This window comes from Astyanax mexicanus, chromosome 14 (genome assembly GCF_023375975.1).
Source record: "Astyanax mexicanus isolate ESR-SI-001 chromosome 14, AstMex3_surface, whole genome shotgun sequence".
Lineage (NCBI taxonomy): Eukaryota > Metazoa > Chordata > Actinopteri > Characiformes > Acestrorhamphidae > Astyanax > Astyanax mexicanus.
Genome location: NC_064421.1, coordinates 29,751,569 through 29,769,465, shown reverse-complemented (window position 1 = coordinate 29,769,465; position 17,897 = coordinate 29,751,569). Strand labels below are relative to the sequence as shown.

Sequence of the window (17,897 nt, the reverse complement as noted above, 5' to 3'; positions counted from 1 at the left end):
GGGGCACTTGTTACTAGAGCAAAGGTAATGTAATGATAAAGCGCACTGTAATAGGACTACAAAGAGAGGGTACTGTCATGATAAAGCACACTGTGATAGGAATACAGAGAGAGAGGGTACTGTAATGATAAAGCGCACTGTGATAGGACTACAGAAAGAGGGTACTGTAGTGAAAAAGAGCACTGTGATAGGACTACAGAGAGAGGGTACTGTAATGATAAAGCGCACTGTGATAGGACTACAGAGAGAGGGTACTGTAATGATAAAGCGCACTGTGATAGGACTACAGAGAGAGGGTACTGTAATGATAAAGCGCACTGTGATAGGACTACAGAGAGAGGGTACTGTAATGATAAAGTGCACTGTGATAGGACTACAGAGAGAGAGGGTACTGTAATGATAAAGCGCACTGTGATAGGACTACAGAAAGAGGGTACTGTAGTGATAAAGAGCACTGTGATAGGACTACAGAGAGAGGGTACTGTAATGATAAAGCGCACTGTGATAGGACTACAGAGAGAGGGTACTGTAATGATAAAGCGCACTGTGATAGGACTACAGAGAGAGGGTACTGTAATGATAAAGCGCACTGTGATAGGACTACAGAGAGAGGGTACTGTAATGATAAAGTGCACTGTGATAGGACTACAGAGAGAGAGGGTACTGTAATGATAAAGCGCACTGTGATAGGACTACAGAAAGAGGGTACTGTAGTGATAAAGAGCACTGTGATAGGACTACAGAGAGAGGGTACTGTAATGATAAAGCGCACTGTGATAGGACTACAGAGAGAGGGTACTGTAATGATAAAGTGCACTGTGATAGGACTACAGAGAGAGAGGGTACTGTAATGATAAAGCGCACTGTGATAGGACTACAGAAAGAGGGTACTGTAGTGATAAAGAGCACTGTGATAGGACTACAGAGAGAGGGTACTGTAATGATAAAGCGCACTGTGATAGGACTACAGAGAGAGGGTACTGTAATGATAAAGCGCACTGTGATAGGACTATAGAGGCAGGGAACTGTAATGATAAAGCACACTGTGATAGGACTATAGAGGGAGGGAACTGTAATGATAAACCGCACTGTGATAGGACTACAGAGAGAGGGTACTGTAATGATAAAGTGCACTGTGATAGGACTACAGAAAGAGGGTACTGTAATGATAAAGTGCACTGTGATAGGACTACAGAGAGAGGGTACTGTAATGATAAAGCGCACTGTGATAGGACTACAGAGAGAGGGTACTGTAATGATAAAGCGCACTGTGATAGGACTACAGAAAGAGGGTACTGTAATGATAAAGCGCACTGTGATAGGACTACAGAAAGAGGGCACTGTAATGATAAAGCGCACTGTAATAGGACTACAGAGAGAGGATACTGTTATGATGAAATGCACTGTGATAGGACTACAAAGAGAGGGTACTGTAATGATAAAGCGCACTGTGATAGGACTACAAAGAGAGGGTACTGTAATGATAAAGCGCAGTGTGATAGGAATACAAAGAGAGGGTACTGTAATGATAATGCGCACTGTGATAGGAATAGAGAGAGGATATTGTAATAATAAAGCGCAAAATCGTGATAAGCCCCTCCCTCAAAAGATCATTAAACTGGTTCACACACAGTTTAGCTGCTAAAATATATATTGGTGTTATTGCAGATTCAGATGTAGCATTTGATAAACACATATCTAATGTTACTAGAACAGCTTTTTTATACCTCCATAACATTTCCAGGCTAAGAAATGCCTTATACTTACAGGACGCAGAAAAATATGGATGATTCATCAGTAAACTTCAGCTAGGTCAAAATGCTGCAGCCATGGTTCTTACGAAAACTAGAAAATTTGACCATTCCTTAGTTAGCCCAGTCCTTTCAGCACTGCACTGGCTCCCAGTCAAATTACACATAGACTATAAAATTCCCCTCTTAATGTATAAAGCCCTACACGGGCTCGCTCCTGAGTATCTGTGATTGTTTATCTCCTATTATGAACTTCAGGATTATTCAGATCACAGGATAATGGTTTCCTAGAGTTCAGCAGGAGGAAGAGCTTTCTCTTATAAATCTCCACAACTCTAGAATATCCTTCCCGAATATGTTCGGGACTCAAACACAGTCTCAAACTTTACGTCTAGACTAAAACGTACTTGTTTAGTTTAGCTTTTGGTAATTAATGTTTTTTTCCCCCATTTTTTTTCCCCTTTTAGATAAAGGCTGCAGATCCAGGGTTTCATGCACATAGGGAATTGTGGGTAAACTGGGATGCTGGTGCTGTTGTCATGTTGTCAGGTTTGTAGATTTTGAAGTGGGTGGATGCCAGTGTTTTTTTTTCAGGGTGCCTCTATGTTACCTTCTGGCTCTCTCACTTTAGTTAGGCTGTTATATTTATATATCTACTGGAATCATTAGCCACACTCTGATAATCTAAACACATTCTCTGTTTTCCAAGTATCTGAACTAATTCGGCCTTCCTCCAAGTTATTTCTGGAATTCAGGCTTTTCCCGTCACCCACTGGTCTAGTTGCTCACACTCCACTACAGATTACATCCAAATTACAACTCTTAACTAGGAATTTTCTAATTGCTTCCATCCTAATCACCTACTTTACAGTATCTCACAAAAGTTTTCCTCTCAAATTTATGTAAATATTTTAATATATCTTTTAATTATTTAGAATTATGGATCAAAATGTATAATGCTTTGCTATAGCACCACCCTTAGGTCAAAGATTTTAGGTCATTTTAAGTGGTTTACCTTGTGGCCAGGTTTGGTGATTATAGCCTTTATGGTCTTTGCATCACATCAATTAATCCAAATTTAGTAATGAGATTTAATCCATATTTTAGCATAAACAAATAATTTTACCTTCTGAACTAACTGACAGTAGTGACAGTGTGTTTGCGCAGCTAAATAAAAACACTAGAATGTCACCAGGCTCACTTTTGTTAAATGATTTGTGTAGTGTAAAAACTTGGTAAAAGTTTAACACAAGCAAAAGTAAAGACATTGTGGACTGAAAGAAGGCAGCTGAACATTTTACACACCTCACCAATGTAGTGTAGTGAAATGAGCTCAACTCCAAAAAGTGACAAAACACAACAGATTACATACATGTTGTATGCATTTAAATCCCATTTCGTCATTCAGGCAATCTATTATTTTATCATCGACAGATTAGATGACTACCAAATTTAGTAACTCTGGTTAGGAATAGCTAAATGCTATAAAGACACTGAGTGCATTACCCCTCCCCCGCTGTGCTTCTGTTCCACATTAACCATTAGTCAACACTGAAATCTGGAGTAAATACATTTTTTTAATCAACCATTTCTATTTTGTCAACGTGAGGATTTGAAATTGACCCATTATAATCAAGAATTTGTCTTTTAAACAAGTTAAGCAGAGAGCTTTCAATAAAAAAACAAAAAAACAAAAAAAAGATGTGCATTTAAATGTATAAAAAGAATCAATTTGTGCTCCTGTATCAATTTATTCATGAGCATTGTGTGCTTGTATGTGTGCATTTGTGTGAACAAGTGCGACAACATGCTTTTTTTTATCAAAAATGGTTTCTCAGTGGGAAAGCGTCCATCTTTTTTGTGCCCAACTGGCTTGCCCCAGTATGAAATAGCCATGTTGCTTAGTTACAGGAGAGCGGCTGTTCGCTAAAGGAAAGGGCCTATGAGAAGGCCTCCCTCCCCAGAGGCAGCGCTATCAGAGTGGACACAAAGACACACAAGAACACTGGACCCCAGCCAACATGGAAGAGTGGATAGAATGAAACAATATGTAACTAGAAAAGCTATACCCCCTTCATCTTTTTCCTTCAAACAATAATTTATTTTCTGTAGCATCATCATGAGAAACAAGAATACCATGACTCTTTCTGCAAGCATTAATAACATTAAAATGGTCATTATGATCATATTGATATTAAACATAAATAATAATTACATCTATACAAGCTAAAATGTTTTTTTTTACATTTTATTTAGAAACATTTTGTTTAGAATCACACATTGCAATTTATCCTGGCGTGAAAAAAACAAAACAAAAAAAACAAATTCCCTCCAAAAACAGAACAACCAAAAAAAGATTTTGATTACTTTGATTTTGATTACCATCTCGTGGTAAACATAATGCCCACTTAAAGGCATGGAGGGGGGAAAGGGCCGAGTTAAGATTAAACACAGTTTATTAAGAGATTATATAAACTTATGAACCAAAAAAAGAAACAGCACAAACAATTAACAGCTAACAGTAGCCGGGGCTTCCAAACAGAACAGAATGCTACCTTTTCTGTGTTAAAGGTCCCAGGGGAGGAAAGGATGGTAAACAGCAGGCGATACCAATTACTACTCATGCAGAAGCTCCTGCAGGCAATTGGGAGATTTGAAAATCTCTGGGACCTCACTGTCCAGCTTGCAGATGACCTTGTATATGGCCTTCTTCCAGGAAGGATCAACATCTTTGCCTGCCACAATGGCATTGAAAAACTCCTGTAATGTGATCTGCGCCACTTCCAGGAATCGCTCCGGAACCTGCTGATACACAAGGAGACAATGACATTAGTAAACATATTATATTTCAATCTCAGATCTCTGATTAACTAAAAAAAAACAAAAGGTCTGCAGTGTGGCTCGCAGAGAACAGAGGCAGCTTCTGAACAGTACGGCAGCAACTAATGATTATTCAGGTAATCGAATAATCTCTGACTGACGATTATTTTCAGATTAGTTGATTAATCTGTGATTGGTCTACGATTATTTCTGACACACCCTCCAGCTCTGCTTCCTGTAGGTACAGCTCCTTTCTATATCGCTTCAAAATGATAGAAACAGCTGTGCGTGGGATGTAAATACCTAGAGCAGGGGTATTTAATTAGAAATCAGTATGGTCCAGTTGGAGAAAATTTTGTCAGACCAAGGTCCGGACCATCACCATTTTAACGTGTGTTGTGATTTAGTGCTATATCCTGTATAATATATATATATATATATATATATATAATAAAATGTATATTCCTCCCTCGGTCTCTCTCGTGCTTGGCGTGTCTTTAGTTACCGCCAGTTCTCGGGCTCCCTATCACTTCATAAAGGCGTTTTTCCCGGCCGCGTACCAATAAGCTGGGCCAGCGGTCTGCACAGATCTGATTGGCTGAGGAGAGCATTTGTTGATCTTACACTACACGTGATTGGTCTGTAGGTTTACTGTGCCGAATAGCATGTTAACTGTAAACTCAAGAAACATTCTGCCGCTTTTAATAAACACAGTCAGACTTAAATCCTTCTCTGTAGTTTATTGGTTTGGGTCCGCATTGGACAATGTCTGGGTCCGGACCCGGACCGCGGTCCGCCTATTAGTGACCCTTGACCTAGAGGATGTTTAAATGTAGAAAGTGCTGATATTTAGCGAGTAAATCATATCTGATAATATGTGAATAATATCTGTTGTGTCTGTACACCTATTATATGATGATGTCATGGAGTGCCACACTTCACATTTTCCTGTAAATGTGCGATTTTTTATGTCACGAAAGTCAAAATTAGCTGTTTTGTTGAGTAACTATACATAATCAAGTTAATAAACAAGTTACAGGTCTACGGCGCTTTTCTACACATCCAAAGATTCTTTACAATAAACACATAGCACTCCACACACACACAGATGAGATGAGAAGCGGCAGCCAATCACACACAGCGTACTCTCAACCGGAAACTACCGCCCACCTCGACGACTGCATCCAGCGCTAAGGCACTGACCCACGCAGACATGCAAAGAAAATAAAAGCTCCATCCTGATAGGGTTTTAATATGGGATTTTAATAACCAATAGATGTTTAAATGCTCAAATGAGCTGATATTGAGTGAGTTAATATCTGAGATATGTCTGTGCACTTATCTTATTACATATGAGTGTGAACTCAGTAAGTGAGCAGCCGTTACCCCGCGCCACTGGATTAGGCCTGCAACTAATGTAGTCACTTTTGTAGTTGACTAATCAAACAATTCTTCCAATAATCAGTGATTATATATGCCTACCATATTCTCCATCACTGCATCCTATGAGCACGGCTCCTGTTCACATGCACATTTACATTTAATTTATCTCACCTACTCTAGTATGACTCAAGTTCACAAAGCAAATTAAAACAACAACTGATGAAACTTGAATATAAAACATATACAAATGTATTAATGTGAACTACACATTTTTAATATCGACATTGTCTATTATAACGACTAAATATTGCAGTCCTAGTGCTGAGACTCATCACACACAACGAAATCCCCCAGCAAAACAATTTTATGTAACATCCAGCCCTGCTGTGCTCATCAGGTTCCCTCCTTCTGTACCTGCCCTCATGTCATTCTGGCTCCTTCTGGCTCCTACACAGATATTTTATTGTTGTTTAACTATAAATGATGAAGTTGATGGTGAAGTTACACTGCTATAGTGGTGTAAGCTTTCTACACACCCAAGGATCCTTAACGATATACACTCAGCACACCATACACACACACACACACCATTGAGGAACAGCAACCAATCACACACAGCATACTCTCAACCGGAAACCACCTTCCACCTGGACGACTGCATCCAGCACTAAGAGAGAACATGTAAACTCCACCCAGATAAGCGAAGTTTGTATGGGTGACAGTAATGAAACAGCTGCCAATATTTACATAAAGCTGAATCTGTATTTTACGTGACCAGATTAATCCATTCTGAAAGGGAACCACACCACGAAACACGTTTTAAAAGTAATCTTGCACACCAACCATCCCTTGTCATGTTTGCATTTAAACTCTGAAAGTCTGAAATGGTTGTCTCTGCAATACAATACTTTGTCCCTTCCACCCCTTCTTCCTCCTGGGGCAAGATCACTGAGTTTTGGGGGGGTGGGGGCAGAGAGAGGGGGGGGGGGGTGTATGTGTCCCAAGTGATTTTGGCTTGAGCTGTGGGTCTTTCTCCTTCTCCCTTCCCAAAGGGCACAGCCTTCAGGGGTGATTTGTTTGATTATGCTGACTGTCCCTAGCCTCGACAGTCCATAATAAAGGCCTGACATAGCAGCCTGCTCGCCTTCTGTGTCCTGCAGATACTCATCATGAGTGTCAGGACATACCAAGGTTAGTGGTCACTGGGATGGCGCTTGTAGGGGAAGGGCTTGCCAAATGCACTTGGCTGATGAATGAATGTCACATGGACTAGAGGGGGAGGCCGAGAGAGAATGAGAGAGAGACAGAAGAAAGAGAGAAAGAGAGAGAGAGAGTGAGAGTGGTGGGGGTGGTAAGGATTACAGAGGTTATAGATATCCTACCTCTCACACACACCCCACAACCCCACCGCTAACCCTCCCCCGCTAACCCGCTAAAGAACAATCCTAAATTTGGCAGATAGTGAAAGAGAGAGAGAGAGAGACAGAGAGGGAGAGAGAGGGAGAGACAGAGAGTATTGTTTATGTTGTATTTTGAATATTAATTAATATGCATATTTTTTGTGGCTTTTTCATTTTTTTATTATTACATTTGCTCTTTTAACAGATATATGTGTATATAAAATATACAGTCCTGTCCAAAAGTATTGGAACAACAAGGCTGATCCCTTTATTCCTGCTGCAATACCAGCCTGGCCTTCCTATTCTTATTGCTAAACAGCGGTTTTCTTCTTCTGCTGAAGCTTCTGTATTTTTGTTCATGAAGTCTTCTGTGGACAGTAGATGGTGATACCTTCCCTCATGCCCTCTGGAGGTTGTTGCTGATGTCACTAACATTTGTTTTTGGGGTTTTCTTACAGGACTTCTGTTATCCACTGCTGAAATTTTCTTGGTCTACCTGTTCATCACATGTTATTCAGTACACCAGTGATGACTTTCTTCTTGAGGACATTCTAAACTGTTGTTCTGGCTATGGACAATATTTGTGCAATTATGATAGATTTTCCATCTTTTCTTAGCTTTGCAGTTGATTGGTTTTCACCTATTAACAGCTCTCTGGTTTTCATGATAGTTACTCCTATAAGTATAAATGCACAGTCTGCACAGATAAAATCAAAATCTGAAACTGAGAAATGTTAATTGTTTAAACAAATGTTAAAATGTTGATCTTTTGTCTCTTATATATTAATATATTAATAATGCAATGTTAAACCCAAATGTTTTAAGTCTACAGCAAAAATAATAGGATTGACCTCACTGTTCCAAAACTTTTGGAGGGCACTGTAAATACAACTGTGTATTTGTATATTGTTTATCATTTAATTTATTTCTGTACTGTTTGGGAGAAAGGGAGAGAGGCAGATAGTCAGAAAGAGAGAGACAGATAAACAGAGAGAGAGAGAGAGAGAGAGAGAGAGAGAGAGAGTCAGAAAGAGAGAGAGAGAGAGACAATAAATGAGAAAGAGTGAGAGAAACAGAGAGTAAGAGAGATAGAGAGATAGACAGGGTGACAGAGAGAGACAGAAAAAGAGTAAGAAAGATAGAGAGAGACAGAGAGATGGAGAGAGAGACAGAGAGAGAGAGAGAGATCCTTTTGTCTGGATCTGCTGACCGTTTGCCCAGTGACATGCTTTAACTGGTTTGTCACCTCCTCTCCTCTCTGCTGGTGGATCAGCTGCTGGGCTTTTGTTATAGGCATTGTGTAGGATTAACATGTACTTCACAGTAAATATGGGCTGAATAGAATGCAGACAATTCCACATCAATATTTCATACACCTTATTTATGACCCTTTATGACCTAGTTCTTCTTTATAACTCTATTGTTCGCTCAAATTAAAAACAAACATACTCAAACCGTTTGCTACGTTCACAAAGCAGGTAAATGTGACCCAAATCCAGTCTGTTAAATCACATGTGATGCAGATGTTTTGTTTGTGTGGCAGAGTAAACAGAAAAGTGGACACAGCAGCAGGAGTGTAAGACCGGTGTTCTCAGAAGATCACCCAGAATTCATTCACCCTGCAGTGTGTGCTCGTCCCCCTAAGCAACCAGCTCCTGAACATCTCCTGTTTGTTGGGTAAATAATCCTGATAACTGCTGCACAAACCCTGGACTAGAAATATGATGTGTGTTAAAAAAAAAAAAGGTTATGTCTAAAGTTCTCTTAGGAGAAAAGTCCTGATTTCCTCACCAGAGTTGTTCATTAACCCTTTGATGTTCTCTGTAAGAGTTTAGTGAAAGACAACACAAATCAACAGAACTACCTAGATAACATATTAGTGCCCATTTCACCAGTAAAGAAATTATACATAAAAACAGCTTTTTATTAAAACTGCTAGGCGTTAAGGGATTTCCTTAGTTAACACATTAGCTAACATTTAATCAGTAGAGAACTCACATAAAGCACATCAGGTTTTATTAAATCAGTTAGCTATATGTCTATTTCTGTGCCATATTTAGGTACAGTGTTTAGCACTGGGGGATTGTCTGTAGGTTTAGCACAGCGCACTGCACAACACACAGCCCCCGAAATATGAGAGGACTAGTAATTAAAAGCTGTGATCTTGTTAAACATTTTACCTTAAATTTGATATGAGTTTAAGTTTTACTGCTTGAACTGGCACTAATTTGTTAGATGGATTCGAGTCCACCCAAGCTAAGCTTTCCATTCAGAACTGTGTGATAGCGTTGCGATAGTGCTAACTAGCTAGCTAGCCAGTGTCTGATTTGGTCCTAAAAACAACATATTACAATGTTATTTGAAACCCTAGAATACACCTAGGCCTGTCAAGATAATAATTTTTGTCTAGGAAATAATTTACAATATTAAACAGTATTACTGTCATTTTAAAATCATTAAATTACACTGTTATAATGAAAATATAATAGCATAATAAAGCCCTAAAAAAATTGTACAGCACAGAACATATGACCCCTAGGCCTCAATTGTTAGCATCTAATAGCAAAACAGCTTTACACATTGCCTTTGATAAAAAAAATGATATTATGTCAGTTCTAGTCCTGTCATTGTCTGTCTGCCTGCCATGACTCTAGTTAACTTTGAAAAGGACTCCATTTCCCACGATGCACCTGTACTTGACCTTCCAAACATGCTGGATCTCATGATACATCGGCGTTCTGGCTCGCCGTGTTTCTGAGATTGCTCACACTGGACTTATGAATGTAAATAGCCCTGCTTTCCCTCCACTTTTATATTCTATTGGACCTTTTTATAGCTCTTTTACCTCACATTTCCTTTGTGTTTTGACTGTTTGTTTTCTGACACTTTTTACTTCCTTGACCACTCTTTGCTTAGCCTTTGTTATTTTGCTAGCTGTTTTGTTACGAACCTATTTTTGTATTTTGAATATCCCTTTTCTCTAGCCCTTTTGCCCTTTTTGTGGATTCCCCATATATGACCTCATTGTCTGCCTTTTGGTTATTGACCTTGCCTGTTTTTTATTTATATACATTATAAAATAATTTATCTTAAACTGCAGTCCAATTACAGAAGATGAGGGTGGGTAGAAAAGGTGGAGGGCCTAAAGTCTGTAAACAAAGGTTGATGGATGCCCATCCTGCTTTTTCTCTTGGTGATTTCTCACCAAGAGGTATACTACCCAAACTTAGCATCAGGGAGTCTTTTTTATAGGGCTGCAGATGAAGAAGCACTCTGATTAGACCTAACTGCATAAATCTTGCATAAACATAGTATAGTGTTAACTTTTGTTTAATGAGTGTAAATAATAATTCTTAGGTATAATCACACCCACATTGCAATGATGAAGTATTGTTCATTTCATTGTTTAGAATAAAATTGACATACTACAGACAGAACTTAAACACTGAGGGGAATAGTAGAGTTCTCCAGAGATTACATTTGCTAATGATTAACCAGCTCAAAGAGGAAGATCAGTTCCAACAAGAGTACTAGAAAGGGATTGCACAAGTTCAACAAACAACCTTATCACCAGTGATCTGGAAAAAGGTCAGACGACTTTCAGGGTCTCAAAAAAGCAAATGCATGGTAATGCCAGTCACCTAAGAAAGAAATAAAGTTTATAAAGCATGTTAAAATCATGCATTTTACAATAGTTTGTCTTGATGTTTAGAGGACATGGCATTGTGTGAAAAAGGTGGAATACCAGCCTGTTTAAATGCATGTATTAATATGTTAGAGTGATTACAATTTTAGAGTGAAATGATTTTAAGTTTATTAGGGAAAACTGTACTGTAAATCTGAAAAGAGGATCTATTTATTACCCTGTAGGAACTTCTTGCTTAGATCCAAGGTGCGATACGGTTGGGAATAAAGACATTCAGGAGTGTGCCTATATCAGTTTTTAGAAAATAATATAATTTTTGAAGATAAAAGCAGCATTCTGTTTAGCATTTGTTATACTATATACAGTAAAGCAACTAGAAAGAATGTATTTGAGTGTAAATGAAAAGTAGCCTCTAAGAGCCTTTTTACTTTGGAAATGTTACTATAAGTTTAATATTACTTAAGTTATAACTTCTATACAACTCCAGTGTAACTCGATTAGTATATGTATGTAACCACACATTTACAGTTGATCTAAATTCTTTGTTTTAAGTTTCAGCTTTTCATCAAATTTCAGCTTTTTACCTTTAATACATTTAAATGGTGCACAGACATTTTATGTGCACAGCTAAATGACTGCAACACATTAGTGTGACTTAAAAATATGTAATAAACACAAATGTTCCAGTATTTTTGTACTGCATTTTGCTTGCTGCATTGTTGAACAGATCATACTGGAATTCTGAAATAATTACCTTTTAATTTCTCTAAAATTAAAATACCCTGTTGAAATGAAGCCCAAGTGGTATTACACCCTACTGTAGGGTCCAGCTATTGTAAGCCAGATTCCTGTGACCTGAGAGCTCTCAAAGACAATAGTCTACATCATCTGACCAGAGTGACTCTTTATATCACATGACAAGCCCAGATGTCACTACAGAACTCTTATTGTGATTGCTGCCATCCCCTTGCTGCCATCTCAGCTTCAACACTACAATGGGCACCTATTTAGTGCTTTAGGAACACATTTACACAGTATCTTTACATGCTCATTATTATAAAGTTGGTCATGATATCATTTGGCTACTGCGCTGTGAGGTTGCATGAGTTGAGTTCATTTAAATCATTGGGAAACCTTAAAAAAACTGAGTTAACTAAACTTAAGCGTCTGTAAGTTAGTTAAATTGATGTTTTCTTTTATGTTGTTTTTTTTTTTCATAATAAATATACCCAAAATGATATGGTCTAAAATACTTATAGGAACTTTAAGGCCACGGCCTGTTAGAAACTTGAGGACACACCCCGTATGCAAACTAGCCAAAAGAAAAAAATCTGCAACAGACAAACTCAGTTATTGTTAGCTGAAGTATGAATAATGTTGAATAATCTTTGGAAATATACAATTTTACATAAAACAGACTTTTAAGACAGATTTTATTGGACTTCAAACTAATCAAGGGTTTTAGATTTCCTTTAAATATGTGCTCTAATTAGTAAAATTTGCTAAACGTTTATCGCACTTCTTAAATAATTTATTGCAAAACATAAATAACGGATTTAAACTGTTATTAAATAACTTAATTAGACGTAAAATCAAGGCAAACTGTGTAGGACACTGCAGCGCAGGCTAGCCGAGTGCCAGGTCTCTGTGGCAGAGCCACGAGCAGACTCAGAGCCCGGCACCCCCTGTGGCAGTGGCAGCTCTCAATAAAGTGGCTTTTTTTTATTGATAACATCCTTTTTCTCTTGAGCCAGACTGGATAATACACTCTTAGAAGAAGGGTAAAGGAGATAAATGTAAGACAATGGTTGGTTGCAACTGAAGGCAGTATCTGCTCAGTCTTTGAACTTTTCCTGTCTCCAAAGGACAATTAATAATGAAGGCCTTTGGGGTAGGTCACACCAGGCACGGACAAGAGGAGCAGCAGACATGAAGGAGAGAGGAGGACAGAAACAAAAGAGAAGAGAGACCTGGGGAGGAGGGAGCGCTGCCACTGATGTCGGATCATTTATCTTTTTGTGTTGGGTAAGGTAGTGCTGATCACAGGCTCTGTATGTGCATGTGCTCTGCCACTGACTTTAAAGTGTTTTTTTTAATGAAGAGAATTTCAAGTGTTCCTCAAATAAAGATGTTTAGGATAAGGAAGGACACACTGTAACAAACTGATATGATTTTACAGGGAGATTCCAATAGTTCTGTTAGTACAGAGTTACCTAAATACAGTAAATATGTGTAAAAAGCAGTAGTTAAAACTTGAAAGTTGAAATTAACATGCTTTCTATTAAATGAATGGGCTCTAATTTATTTTGCCAGGTAGCCAAGCTATGCTAAGCTAACTGTTTAGAAAGAATTTTAGTCGACCAAGCTAAGCTTTCCATTGAGAAAATCCCTGATTTGGTCCTCATAATGGTATTTTTTGTGCTTTTCTTGTTAAACTTAGATGATTAAATTATCACACACCTTTTAATATCAGACAAATATAACCTGAGTACACAGTTTTTAAAGTTATGATTTAAAGCAACATGGTCCTGTGTGAAAAAAGTGTTCGTCCCCTAAATCTGATAACTTGTGGCAAAAACTGCAATCAAGCTTTACCAATAGCTGGCAATGAGTCTTTCACATTTCTGTGGAGGAACCTTGTTCCACTCTTCTTTACAGAATTGTTTTGATTCAGACACACTGGAGGGATTTCCAGCATGAACAGCCTGTTTAAGATTATTGTAAATTATATATTACATAAGTCTGGAATAGGCCACTCCAAAACCTTCAATTAGTTTTTTGATCCATTCTGAGGCGGACTTGCTGGTGTGTTTCAGATCATTGTCCTGTACTTGGGTCCAGAACCCAAGTACACTTGAGTTTAAGGTCATGAACTGATGGTTCTTTGTGTCCTTTTTGGTCATCAGTGGTTTTCACATTGAAACGCTTCCATGGAGACCGTTTTCACACAGTTTTTTTTCTTATTGTTGAATCATGAACACTGACCTTAACTGAGAAAAGTGAGGCCAGCGACCTCTCGGATGAGCGCATCGATGCACTCTTTGAGTAATTCTGGTAGGTCGGCCACTCCTGGCAAGGTTTACCACCTGAGGAGACACCTGATAGCGGAAAGTCGACTCTTGAAATCAGGTGTTCTCCACTTGTGGATAATAGCTCTCACTGCGGTTCGCTGGAATTCTTTTCCAGACTGGTAACAAAAAAATCAATGACTTTTTAAGACGCTTCCTAAGATTCTTTTTACCTTAATAAATTGAAAATTGCTCAGGTTATCTTTGACTGATTAAAATGCTTTTATAATCTGTGAAATGTAAGTATGATAAAAAAGAAGCACAGTATATTATGAAGTAAAGATAGTAAAGGAACTGTCGAATAATAGTAAAATGTTGCTGCTGCCAGTTAATTACTGCAGAATTGTTCACAGTATACTCAAAACAAGGTCAAATAGTCCCTCTAAAAATGTTTTTTGACAAGAAAACAGGAAGTGATTACAGCTGATAGTCTGAAGCCGTAAGAATGAGACTCTTGAACTCAAAAGAGATTCATGCATTATCAACCTTCACCACTCTATCAGCGAGAGAGGGAGTAAGAGAGAGAAAGATGGGAAAGAGAGAGGAAGAGAGAGACAGAGCAAGAAACAGAGAGAAGAAGAGAGAATATATATATATATATATAATATATATTATTGTACACTTCTATTTGTATATTTTATTTTGTTTTTTTTATTTTTAAATCATATGCATATTTTAGTATCTGTGATTATTTTTGTATTATATTAAGTCTTTTAAATAGATATATACATACATATATACACTTGTGTATTTGTATAGTGTGTATTTGTATAGTGTGTATTTGTATATATTATTATTTTCATTTAATTTATGCTTTGACAATACAAATGTAATTTTGTCATGTCAATAAAGCAAACTGAACTAAACTGAAAGAGAGAGAAACAGAGAAGAGGAGAGAGAGAAGGAGAGAGAAAGAGAGAGAGAGAGTGGAAGGGAGCTAAAGAAAGAGACTTAGCCTCCTCTGTACACTCCTCAGCTGGGCCGTGGAGGTGTAGTGGAGGGGTGTAGGGGGTCTGGGTCGGGCTGGGTGTCGACTCCGGGCTTTGACAGAAAAAGCCTTGAACTATTTTGTGGCTGAAAGATGAGACCCTCCCAGAGCTGTCATAAAAATGTCTCCTTCTCCCAGCGGGGCCCGGGGACCCCGGCCCTCTCAGAGCCGCTGAATGGTAGGTGTGATGTGATACAGTGAGTGCGAAGGCCACTCCTGAGAACCGGAGCCCGCAGTCACCTGACCAGGAAAACACCACTTTCACCAACAATGCCAGACTGTGCTGAAGATTAAACAGGTGTTCACACTATCACCCAATCTCAGCGCTCACCACGCTCACGACCTGACCGCTCCTCACCGCTTTCACCATACTCACACACAAAGCCCTCTGTTACTGCTCACACACCACTCGAACACGCAGCAGATTAATCACATTAACTCTGCTATTAATCACAATTAATCTCTCTTTCTTTTATAAGCCACTTTATATAACTTAAGCGTTTAATAATAGTAAATATTTTAATGCACATCAAAAAATGGAGGTACAATTGGTTTAACTAAGTTTTAGTTATATTAGTCGTGTCAATCACTTCACAAAAATCTATGTATGTATGTAACTGTATTGTATGTTACATACAATATATTAACAATATATAATATTGTTATTATTTTGTATATTATATACAATAATTAACCAGTTATACATACCTTTACAACAGTATATACAATCATTAACCAGTTATACTCCCATATACAACTTTATATAAAATCCGTAACAAGTTATACATCCCTATACAACATTATATACAATCATTAACCAGTTACACGTCCCTATAAAACATGATATACAATCATTAACCAGTTATACATCACTATACAATATTACATACAACTCCTTGCCAGTTATACATCTTTTACACCATTGTATACAATTATTAACCAGTTATACTCCCATATACAACTTTATATACAATCCATAACAAGTTATACATCCATATACACCTTTATATACACTTATTAACCAGTTATACAGCCCTATATGACATTATATACAATTATTATCCAGTTATATATCCCTATACAACATTATATACAATCCTTATTCAGCTATACTTCCATATACAAAATTATATGCAATCATTAATCAGTTATACTTCTCTATACAACATTATATACAATCCTTTACCAGTTATACATCCCTATACTCCATTATATACAATCATTAACCAGTTATACATCTATATACAGCATTATATACAATCATTAACCAGTTATACACGCATATACACTATTATATAAAATAATTAACCAGTTATACCTCCATATACATTCTATACAATCATTAACCAGCTATACATCCCTATACAATCATTATATACAATCCTTTACCAGCTATACGTCCAAATACAATATACAATCTTACAACTTATATACTACAACTCTGTAGTGTATAACATTATACTACAATTCTTCTTCTCTGGTGTGCCGAGCCACTGATCTCGGTTCGTCAAAAGAGCCTGAATTTTCCTACTTATCAAAAAAATTATTTACTTCTCAATCTAACAATCAACATCAATATAATCAGATGTTTGATGTAAAAGAAGTTACGATTTCAAGCATTTTATCCAAAATTCCAGCACTTTCCACACTTGTGAAACACAACATTACAATTCAAGCATATTCAAGGGTTTGAAGCCCCTGTACGAACCGCGTTTCTTGTGCAAAAAAAAAAAAAAACGTGCACACCTGAGCGCCCTGCTCATGCAAATCAGTTTCTCTCTGACTTCAACTTCTTCTGCAACAACAGTCTTATTCACAGCGCCATGCAGTTTTCCATAGCCATGCAAATTCCCCATTTATGTATGGAAATAGGCAACAACTCCCTGATATTTTCCTGCTTACAAGGGTGCAACAGCGTTTCTTTATCCCTGCAGTTTAATAAACCTTAACTTTGGCCATAACACACACAGAACGTACACTGTACATACACTATACTTTAAAATCTCACTGATGGTGAGCTGGGGACACGCCTATTATCCAACAAAATGATGCTAGCAGCCAAAACGTGCGATGCACTGTGGAATGTGTGTAATGTACTAGGAAATGTTAAGTAAACTTTACTTGTTTAGTGTGTCTCAGCAGTTCAATTTAGGTAACATTTACTTGTGAGTGGTGAACTGTACCCAAATAAAGTGAGTGCAAATTGTTGCTTCGTATTTAATGAGGAGATTCAATAAAATTTAGGAAGAGTTTGCATGTGTTCAATTTTAACACATGCAAACTCTTCCTAAATTTTATTGAATTGTACACTGTAAAAAAAAAAAAAAAATATATATATATATATATATATATATATATATATATATATATATATATATATAGTGTATAGTCATCAGTACAACATTCATGTAAAGTGGATGGGTAAAGAGATGATGCTCCAATAGAGTGACAGAAAATACTGTATAATTCTCATGAATTACAGTTATGTATTGTCATTTGTTAACCGATCAATAATTATTGGTTAACAGCGCAGTGCTGTTTAAAACCTACAGTAAATGTATAGCTTTATAATGTATATAAATAATGTAAATATATAGAATATGCTGAACTGCCTGAGTGGTTAACTTTACATTACACACTGAATAAGAAGAACTTAGCAAAGTCATGCTTACTAAAGGAATATATAACTAATTTCTGAAAATTTGGAAAAAACATGTCCCATTAAAAAAAGTGCTAATTCTTTTGGAAATTAAAAACGTTTTCATGAATTAAAAGAATACAATGATATAATTAGGTGGTCTTCTGCAAACATGAAAATCAGTCCATGGATAAGAGATAATA

At 37.4% G+C, this 17,897-nt stretch overlaps 1 protein-coding gene across 1 annotated transcript in view; it reads right to left on the bottom strand.

The window, feature by feature from the left end:
- Positions 1-3,830: 3,830 nt before the first annotated feature.
- Positions 3,831-17,897, bottom strand: part of prox1a (prospero homeobox 1a) — a 35,936-nt gene continuing 21,869 nt past the window's right edge. The window contains exon 5 of the mRNA XM_049464002.1: positions 3,831-4,553. Coding sequence (XP_049319959.1) covers positions 4,368-4,553 — 186 coding nt within the window. The 3' untranslated portion in view covers positions 3,831-4,367. The remainder of the gene's footprint in view (positions 4,554-17,897) is intronic.